This window comes from Myzus persicae, unplaced genomic scaffold (assembly GCF_001856785.1).
Source record: "Myzus persicae strain clone G006 unplaced genomic scaffold, MPER_G0061.0, whole genome shotgun sequence".
In the NCBI taxonomy this organism is placed as follows: Eukaryota; Metazoa; Arthropoda; class Insecta; order Hemiptera; family Aphididae; genus Myzus; species Myzus persicae.
In genome coordinates, this window is record NW_019100518.1 from 31391 (window position 1) to 42106 (window position 10716).

General features: G+C 37.2%; 2 protein-coding genes and 1 pseudogene across 2 annotated transcripts; 2 read left to right on the forward strand and 1 right to left on the reverse strand.

Moving 5' to 3' along the window:
- The first annotated feature begins 350 nt into the window (after positions 1–350).
- Positions 351–2437, forward strand: LOC111030101 (putative nuclease HARBI1). Its single transcript, XM_022309456.1, has 4 exons — positions 351–1145; positions 1358–1687; positions 1765–1909; positions 2014–2437. The coding sequence occupies exons 1-4, from the start codon at positions 912–914 to the stop codon at positions 2433–2435; spliced, it is 1131 nt and encodes a 376-aa protein (XP_022165148.1). The 5' UTR covers positions 351–911; the 3' UTR covers positions 2436–2437.
- A 248-nt stretch (positions 2438–2685) lies between these two features.
- LOC111030066 lies at positions 2686–3868 on the reverse strand (annotated as a pseudogene).
- A 4806-nt stretch (positions 3869–8674) lies between these two features.
- LOC111030095 (craniofacial development protein 2-like) lies at positions 8675–10211 on the forward strand. The gene is made up of 2 exons (XM_022309442.1): positions 8675–8928; positions 9077–10211. The coding sequence occupies exons 1-2, from the start codon at positions 8675–8677 to the stop codon at positions 10209–10211; spliced, it is 1389 nt and encodes a 462-aa protein (XP_022165134.1).
- The last annotated feature ends 505 nt before the right edge of the window (positions 10212–10716 follow it).

Below are 10716 nucleotides of genomic sequence, written 5' to 3' on the forward strand. Positions count from 1 at the left end.
CATAAGTAAATATTGGCAAACCTCCCTTCAAAAATATAACGTACAAGTGTCCCATACCAGCATATACCATCCCCAATCGAACCCCGCAGAGCGTGTCATGCGAGAACTTGGTCGAATGTTTCGCACATACTGCCACGAACGACATTCCCTCTGGCCCCAATATGTACCTTACATAGAGTGGACATTAAATAACATTCGCCACGAATCGACACATCACACCCCCTCTGCCCTCTTTCTTCAAAGTCATCAACACAATCCCATCACTCAATTTATACAATTCCCTCATGAAAATTATGCAGTAGATTTCAACAAACAATTAATATTAGCACAAGAAGTACAACTCTCAAAAGCCGAATACCGTAAAAAATATCAAAAAGAACGTCTCAACCCCACTTTTTTCAAAATAAATGATCTAGTCTTAGCCCGAACACATAAACTCAGTAATAAAATCGACAAAAAAATATCTAAATTCTTCTTATTATACGATGGTCCCTTTAAAGTAAAAAATGTTAAAAATGTCAACGCCTATGAATTAGTCAGCCCAGATGATGATACGCCCCAGCAGCGGTATTCTGTAACTCGATAAGCTAGCTTAACGACAACTTTCGATTCGTTACGCTAACGAAAATTCTCTTATCGAATATTATCGATAAAAGCGATTCTGTACTACAGATATTCGTTAACCTAACAACTATTTTCGTTAAAACTGTCGATAGTGAAAATAAAATATCGTTAACCTAATACACCCATCAAGACCCCTCGATAATACTTACCGGGGATGGATAAGAGGAAAAACGTCATATTTCGTGTTATCATTGATCTGTTATCGTGCATTCGTACAATTTTCAAATTTTAATCTTGCGATTTTGGAATTAATAATTATTACTAACTCGTTCTCTCAGATACACGTCATGGCTCTAGAATTTTTGAGGTGGGAACTGATGCTGTTGGAAGAAAGGGTTAGAGCACAAGAACGGCGAATCGAAAGAAGGGTTTTGAGAGATACCCAAAATCCTTTTGATCTCCCTCATGAAGAATTTATATTTATGTTTAGAATAAGTCCTGAACTAGCATTTGACGTGATAAATGCTATTAGGCCTTTATTACAAGGTAAACGTTCTTCAGGACTATCTCCAGAAGTGCAAGTAAGTTAATTTTGTTTCAATTTTGATAAGTATTTGCATAAAAGTAGTTGATTTTCAAATACAAATATATCTAAAAAGTATTCTAAATACTATAACTATACTATATACTATTACTCACATACTTTACAAGACTGCAATGTAGTTACAATTTGTTTCTCTTTTATGTGAATAAAGTTTCTGTTAATTAAATATTTATCTTTATTTTTTTACAGTTCCTAGTTACTGTTCATTTTTACGCTCAAGGTAGTTACCAAAGAGGTTTGGGTGGTAATTCTATCCTTAACATTAGCCAGCCATCTGTATGTCGGTCTATTAGTAGTGTGACAAATGCAATTAACCAGCGTCTTTTGAGACGGTGGGTAAAATTCCCAATGACTGCAGTTGAACGACAAAAGGGTAGAGAAAAATTTGAAGCTGCACCCCAACCATTTGAAGGTACTTTAGGAGCAATTGATTGTACCCACATCAATATTCTCGCTCCAGTTGTCCATGAAGAGGCATATGTTAACCACCATGGCAATCATTCGCTCAACGTTCAAGCAGTAAGTATTACCTGTTATGTGTAAAATAAATATTGCTTATGCAATTTAAAACTCTAATTATGAATTTTTATTATAAGATTGTTGACCCGGATTTGAAAATATTGAACATAAATGCAAGGTATCCTGGAGCTCGCAACGACTCATATATATGGAGTACGTCTGCAGTACGACGTGGAATGGAATTTCATTATAACAATGGAGAACGTCGTACATGGTTAATTGGTAAGTCATGTTATTAGAATACATAATATAATATACATGTATATTATATACCAATTTGAAATTTCCAAGTCATCATTGCTTACCCATGTAATTATTTTGCTTAGGTGATGCTGGATACCCATTAGAACCATGGCTCATGACACCATTACCTCATTATCAGGAAGGGACACGTCAATTTGAATACACCAAAAATCTTTGTAAAGCTAGAAATGTGGTAGAACGATTTTTTGGTGTATTTAAAAGCGTTTGGAGGTGTCTTTCCTATCAAAGAGTACTTATGTATGCTCCTAATAAAGCAGGTAGAATTGTAAATGCTTGTGCTACTCAACATAATATGCGAATCCATTATAATTTACCAATCCCTGAAGAAGAGTTAGCTGGTGAACAAAATGGCCAAAACATACATGAAAACATAGAAATACCAAATATTGATCAACAAGGTGGACCTAGAGCGGTGGCTAAAAGAATTCAAAGACATATTTTAGATCAGTTTGATCATTTAAGAGATGGGGAAGAGGAAGATTAAATTAATTAAAAATAATTACATACTTCGTCTTTGTATTTGAATAAATCAATTTTTTTTAAATTTTAAACAATGTTTTAAATAAACTATTTAACAGTATGATAAAACTATAACAATAAAATAAAATAATTACTTACTTTGTCTTTGTATTTGAATAGATCAAATATCTTTAGATTTTTACCTTAAATAAACTATTTAACACTATAGTATTTAACATCTTATATTCTTATATTATCATAAATATTGCCTAAGACTATAGTTTTTGCAATATTTTGTCATAGAGTGCTATCATCTTCATATCGTTTTCATTTCTTTTGGCATCATTATCAGCCATTGTATTTAGGGCTTTTCCAATTACCGACAATGAATCTGCCATCAATGTCATAGCATCAGCTTGTTATTCTGCAATTCCATTGAAGGAATTTCTAGCCGACTGCAACTGAGCGCTAAGTTTTTGCCTCACCATTCCTAGAAAAAAAAATGATAATTTTTAAAACAAAGATAAAATACATTTTTATTTATTGGTACAATCAGTGGCCCTATTTGAGTTTTAAATTAAATATGATATGCCACAAATACCAAAATGTTCAGGAGATTCATTTAAAGTTTTATATTATTTTATATTATTTTTCAAATACCTATAGTTTTTTTTAATAAGCGCAAGCCCGTTTATATGTAAAATAAAATAAAATAAACACATTTAATTAACACTGTAACTTACTTGGTCTTTTTGAACTTATCACTTTTCTGTCTTTTGTCACTTTGTAAATTAGTTGACTTGCAATGGGTGTAGTAGATACATCATTCTCATTAATGAAACTACAACTTATGGTTTCATATTCTATGTTTTCTAGATCTGAGTCAATATTATCTCCTACATTGAAATTTAATTTAAATTAGTACCTACATAAACTTATATAGCCTGGAATTTGGGTATGATTGACTTATTAGTGCGAAGGAAGTGAGGAGTGCGGTTAGAAAGATGAAAAGGAAGAAAGCGTTAGGACCAAGAGTACCAGTTAGAGGTATGGATGATGTTTAGTATACTTATGCATAAGGCATTTAGTAGGTTTTTTTTAATAAGATGTTAGTAGAAGTTAAGATGCTGCAGGAATGGAATAAAAGTATTTTTGTACACATATTTAAAGGCAAGGGTGCATAATATATGAATTATATATTATGAATAATGAATCCTAGTATGAAGATTTTGAATAAATTATAGAAAATAGATGATCTTAGTAAAAAAGAGATGGGGACGATCCCTATGTAAGTGTTGTACAAAGGTGGCCATACAGTTGGAAGAGAAGCACAAAGAGGTAGACATAAGCTTATGTAATACCTAGATATTACAAACCTTGGTTAATGTTTTCTTCATCTATTTCAACATTCAATGATCTGGGTTCAGCTAGATAAATAGATTCATCATCCAAAGCCATCCTTTGTACATTATTTTCCTAAAAATATAAGATATTATATTTTCAAGACAAATGGAAGCTACTAAGTTATTTGAGTTAAACAATTATTAACAAGTTCCATAAGTTATTAAACAGATGGATGAGTGTATGCAAAACTGTTGGTATTATTTTACCAAACATTAGTAATCAATATGTTATTATTTACCAACAAATTAATAATTTTTAATGAGTATTCATAAAATACCTGCTCTTCCGGCCATGACTCTGGACACGATGTCCCTGCAACGTAATCATTGCCGATTATACTTAGAACTTTTGTGTCTAAATCTGACAGCTGAGGTAAATTATTTTTTTTGTTCCCAGTTTCCACCCTTGCACTTCTGAGAGCACTGACTTTTTTAGATGTCTTGGTCTTCTGATCTCTCCATGACTATTTTTTGTACATAAAATATTAATGTTAGACGCTTGAAGTCTACAAGAACATTGATCGGTGGGTGGTGAAATACATCTGCTATTCCAGTTATGTAAATTTAATACATAATACTATCTATTGAGTATTCTTTATTAGACACTCAATTATCTGGTATCATTTTTGTATTATATTATGTATTATAACATATACTCATGTACAATAATTAATAGGTAAGGGGTAAATATCAAATACATGTATAAGAATACTTGTATTCAAATACTTTACAAGAGTGACCATTCTATATATTTCATTTCAATATACATAACTTTTAATTTATTGAATGTCCGAGGAGTAAACGCCTTGGGGGTAATCAGTGTACATAAGGTGATGGTAATCATAGGTAATCATGGGTAATCATAGGTAATCTTTGTAGGAAATCATGGGTATTCATAGGTATAATCATTGAAATCAGTAATCTGGTGTACAAACTTTCTGTCAAGTATTTACCCCTCGTGAATTACTTATATTAGGAATGAGGGAAAAAAGTGGGCTCTCATTTTTCTATAGTGCAGGATAAAAATGTATACTGCACCCAACACAAATTCTTGCGCACGCCTTTGTACCAACTTCTTTCCAAGATTTTACGTTTTTTTCCGATTGTCCATTACTACGCATTACGTTTAATTCTTTAACCAGCTCTTCCCAAGATCCCTGCAATGCATCCCTCGAGTTCATTTTGAAAAATTTTCCAGATGCCAAATTTGGATGTTGGAGCATATAATCAACCAAATACTCAATTTGGTCATTATTTCTTCGGCCTTGCCTCTTTCTTTTGACGGGAGGTCCACTATTAGTAGACATAATTTTAAAAACTAAAAAGAATTTTAAGAACTTAAAGATATGGCCGAACAAGACGTAACAACAACAGACAAATTACAAAAAATTACTATTTTAAATTTTTTATTTTACAATGTTTATATAAGACATAAGTAATGATAAGAAAAATAGCTTATCACCAATCATCAGGATAGTTTTTGATTGGTCAATTTTATGAAACTCTTTGAATTATTTGATAAGGTTAACGAAATTGTCGATAACACAAAAACCATTTTTGTAACGAAAAATTACGAATAACTGATATTACAGAATCACATTTTCGTTAACGAAATTCGATACATAACGTGAAACTCGAAAAGCACTCGTTAACGACGTTTGTCGATAACGGCTTATCGAGTTACAGAATACCGCTGCAGGGTACTTACAATGTCAATCAGCTCAAACCGTACATACCCCCAGTAACTTAAACTGTTCAAAATTAATAATTTTACCAAGATAATGTTTTTTTTTTTTTATATATATCTTAAATTGTATACGAAATTGGTGACCCAACTTGTGCCTTCCGTACTCCATCTAAATGGGGGGTTACCCAGTACATACTGTCGGTATCGACACCGATACTATGTGTGCGTCGTGCTAAAGCACACAGATGTGCTGCGAACGTGATTGTGGAAACAATCAATCCCGGGTCATTTAATTCGTAACTCTCCGCGTTGTCCCCCCCTATTTCCCCTTTACACCCCGCCTTTTTTCTGTCTCTCTTATACCTTCTTTCGAATTCGTTGTCCCCCAGCTCGGTAGGGCCCCCGTCGTACAGGGAGTACTGATACTACTCTCTGTCCGGCAAAGAGTCTGAGACACTCTTCTCTTAATTTTACCGGTGTTGTGGTGACGCTCCGTCCCAGTGAGTGTCCGGGCTTGGTTGGCCTAGTGTGTGTTGGTTAGCCTCCACTGGCCCATTCACATACGCCTGGTGTAAAAGCCAGGTGCGATGTGTCTGCTGCCGGGGGGGCGCCGACTCACACTTACCACTATTGACCCGCGGCCCGATGATCTGGAGGGCGACTCCCGCAAGGGAGCAAAGGAGCCACCAGACCCCGCCTCTTGACCGCCCTTTCACTACAACATGCAGGAACATTCTCGTTAGCCCCCCTTTATAATGTTAGGTCCCACCATGGCTTGCCATGCGTGTCAAAGTAAAATGTCCAGAGTAACCAATGCAGTGCAAGGTCCGTGTTATCTTGCCTGTACACAATAGTTTTATTTTTATTTTTTTTGTCTTCTCCCTTCCATACTAAGTCCCCATAGTGTGGTCGTACCTGTGACAGTCGTGACCCCAGTAAAGGCATAGACTGTCTCAGAGACCCCTTGTCCCTTCCATATCAAGTCCCCATAATATGGTCGTACCTGGTATAGTCGTGACCCCAGTTAAGGCATAGACTATACCAGAGGTTTTTTTTTCTCTTCCCTAGTTAGGTTTTCTTTTTATAATATTGTCCCCGTTGGGATTATAGTGGTTAGTGGTATCATCATCTCTCTCCGGACTAGTTCCTCAATTATATTTGGTAGGTCTTTTATTATTATAATGTGTTCGCACTAATGTGCTGGTTTTTTATTATTATTATATACTGTGTGCGCACAGATGTGTAGGTTTTTATTATATTATTATTGTGATGCTAGTACCCTATCACTCATCCTCCCTAACCCGACTTTATTATTCTTTTATGGTTGCAAATTAAATTTTATTATTATGTATTTGATTATTATTATGATGTCGACATTTAAAATGTTATATTTCCCCTAATTGCTAGTCTATGGTCATTCCCAAAAAATTCTGCTATCTTACTCTACAACAAATGGTTTTCAGGTATTCTTGCAGACACCTTCAACAATTTGTTGGGGGGGTTCTGTAACGTCACAGCATTTTTTGCCTCAATATTATTATAATTACAAACATACCTGTACCCATATTGCCACTAATGAGCGTACCTTATTTATATATTATTATGTTTATCGCGCGCTAATGCAGAAATGACCGCAGTGTTATGCAATCAATGTTCCCCGTTCCCCCCTTCACCATGCAGTGTTCGTCACCGACGTGCCGCGGTTGTCCGCCGTCCGTCGCCTCCAGCGCTTTCGTCGCGTCCGCCGGTACGGCCCGCAGGCAATTATACTGTACACCCAAAATATTGTAACAATTCCCTCTAATTTACGATACTGACCTGCCCCACCAACAACGGAAAGCTCCGCCGCCGGCAACAAGTCACCGCCGTCGCCGGGTCTCCGTATTCACAAAATCACTTTTTCGACTACGCTGGACCTGACCGGTACTGTCTCCTCACGACTCTCCACTTGTCTGTTCGACATCACACGCTCGTCTGTTCGACGATCAACTTACGAACCACGCGACAGCCAAGCTGATCAAACCCACGACCGACTTCCGGAATATTCAACTGCCGTCAACATTTTGCGACACCTACCGTCGACTATCATGATGGGCTAAAGTCGGCCACGAGGGCCCGGGTGGCGGCCAGCCGCACCTGCCACAACAACCATGCAGTCGCCAGTCACGTAAAATGTCGTAATATGTTTTCATTTCCCCTGTCCCACCTTTACCAGCACGTAGGCCACAGGCTACGCAGAATCCATGTTCCGTGTAGTCTGTGCGCCAGGGAAGCGTCGCAAGGCGCGGGTCCCTACACAAATCTCGTTTCCCCTTTTGTTTTCGGCTTCATAAGCCTAGCACGCTTTCCCGGTAACCCTGCGAGGACACACCATCAGTGATATGGTGTGGCGCCTCCTGCGGGCCGGGAAAGCATGCGACAACGTAAGTTTATTCTATTTTAATAATCGCCATGTTCTGGCTCTCTGCCCATATAATCCAAATTGTTAACATTACTGTGCATTTGCCATGCGCCAAACTTATATTCTTGTAAAAATGTCATATTATCATTAATCTTTATAATGTTAAATTTCAATTATCCTTATATGCCCATTTAATATACCCACGTGATTACCTTAATACATATCTTATTATTTAATACTATTTTCCCCTTTAAATAAATCCTCGGCATTCACTTGCCGTTGCGTGTTCAAAGCCTGTGAGTTCCACCGACTTGGCCCTCGGGTCATCACGCGGTGCGGCTCACAGGTCGCGACAAAAGTGTTCCCCTTTTGTCGTGGGTGGTTTACGGAGCCCTAAAAAAGCTCCGTATTCTCTCAAGTTTAAGAGTATTGGTGTAGGGAAAGTGGCGCTCCCATCGCCCAGTGCACCTTTATAAGTACACCGCAGTAGCCCTACCCTGACCTTAATTGGTTGGGGTAGACTGGTCCTCCAGGTTGGGGGTTAAGCGCAGGGCTAACAACACTGCCTAGTAAAAGAACCTTGTTATGAAACCAACTACACCTAAGCCTCGGACAAGATTACATGGATTCAAGACTGGTTTTTGGAAACGGAATGCTGATTTTAAGATTGCGATATGGAATGTGACAAGCTTGTATAGAACAGGTGCATGTTAAAATTTAGTTGATGTCCTTAACACCTACAACGTTAAAGTAGCAGCCATACAAGAAATAAGATGGTTGGGAGTAGGACAACTAATGACAGGATTTTCTTCTCTGGAATGGAGAATACACATCACTTCGGTAACGGCTTTGCAGTTCATAGGACATTAGTACCGTACATTAAGGAGTTTAATCCAGTATCCGAACGGATATCAACTTTAACCATCAACACTAGCCCAATTAGTATCTGTATTATAAATGGCCACGCACCAACAGAAGTAAAATATGATAATATGAAAGATAGCTTCTACGACGAACTGACTGAAACATAATACTACCTATTAATTAGTATAATTCGTCTGTAGTCTATAAGAAATTATTTTATAACTGTAAACTACATCGACCATTCCTTTGTATATTTTTTTTTATTGGGCATCCGCCCGTCTATAATAATAAATAAATAAATAAATAAATAAATATGAGGGTATTACTGGGAACATGATAAGGATTGTAATAGGGGACTTTAATGCTAAATGCGGCCGGGAACCACAGTACTTCCCTTGCATAGGGAAGGAAAGTTTGCATCGCAACAGCAATGACAATGGTCAGCGATTGATAGCGTTTGCAACATCAAATGGGTTGACTGTTAGTAGTACCACGTTCCCACATAAAAATATTCACAAAGCCACATGGAGATCACCGGATGGAGAAACTCTGAACCAAATCGATCACATCCTCATACAGACTAGATACCGTAGTACTATCCACGATGTAAGAAGCCACAGAGGGGCCGACTGCGACACGGACCATTACTTAGTGATTGCCAAACTTAGATCAAAGTTAAAAAGCCAATCGAGATTAAAACAAGACAAAAGAGCTAAATTCAATCTAGAGTTACTAAGAGATGAAACCGTGAGGAAAAATTATGAGAACGAAGTAAGGAAGAAGCTTAAAGAGAATAACGTACAAATAGAAATAGACGTAGATCTGGATTGGGAAAAAGTGAGTAATGCTGTCAAAAAAGCAGCGGACACTAGCATTGGTGAGCTAAAAAGGTCAAGAAATACTTGGTATAATGATGCATGTAGAACTGCTATAGATAAGCGCCGCAAAGCGAGGGATGAATTTATTAAGAACAATACTCAAACAACTAAAGAAGCTTTCTTTCGGGAACGTAAAATCTGCAAAGGCGCCCTTCAAAGGGAAAAAAGAAAATTCTTTAACAACATACTTCATACCGCAGAGAACGATCATACACAGGGAAGAACTAGAAATTTTTTTAGAGTCATCAAACAGTATAAACAATTCAACCCTATATGGAATGCAATCAGAGACCAAGACGGACAAATGTTAACGGAGCCAGAGTCAAGAGCTGAGAGATGGAAAGGTTATTTTGAAAAACTACTAAATGGTAAGATGACAGCCCAGCCTGTAACACATGTCGAATATGAAAGACCGGAGCCCTTTGTAGAGGATGTTAGTCTGGATGAAGTAAAAAGTGCTATAATTGGCCTGAAAAACTGGAAAGCACCGGGTACGGATAATATTCCAGCAGAACTCATTAAATATGGAGGTGAGGAGCTACATGTAGTATTATACAGACTGTGCTAGCAAATATGGATGGAAGAACGAGTACCGGATAGCTGGAATGAAGCAATCATCATACCATTGTACAAAAAAGGGGACAAGACAAAATGTGACAATTATAGAGGGATATCTCTCTTAAACTCTGCGTACAAGGTCTTCTCTAGAATTTTACTAAATCGCATGGTCCTTTATGTGGAGGACTGTTTAGGTGAATACCAATGCGGTTTCCGAAAAGGACGTTCAACCACAGAACAACTATCCGTAATAGGCCAAATAATTGAAAAGAGGTACGAATATCGGCAGAATATTTGGCAACTATTCATAGATTTCAAAAAAGCCTATGATAGTATCCACAGAGAGAGCCTCTACAACATTATGTACGAGTTCGCTTTCCCAAAAGGATTAATAGTTCTAACTAAAATGTGTATGGAAAACACGGAATACAGAGTGAGAACACAAAATGTAACATCAGAAACCTTTAAAGTGGAAACCGGATTAAAGCAGGGAGACGCCCTGTCCCCAGTACTCT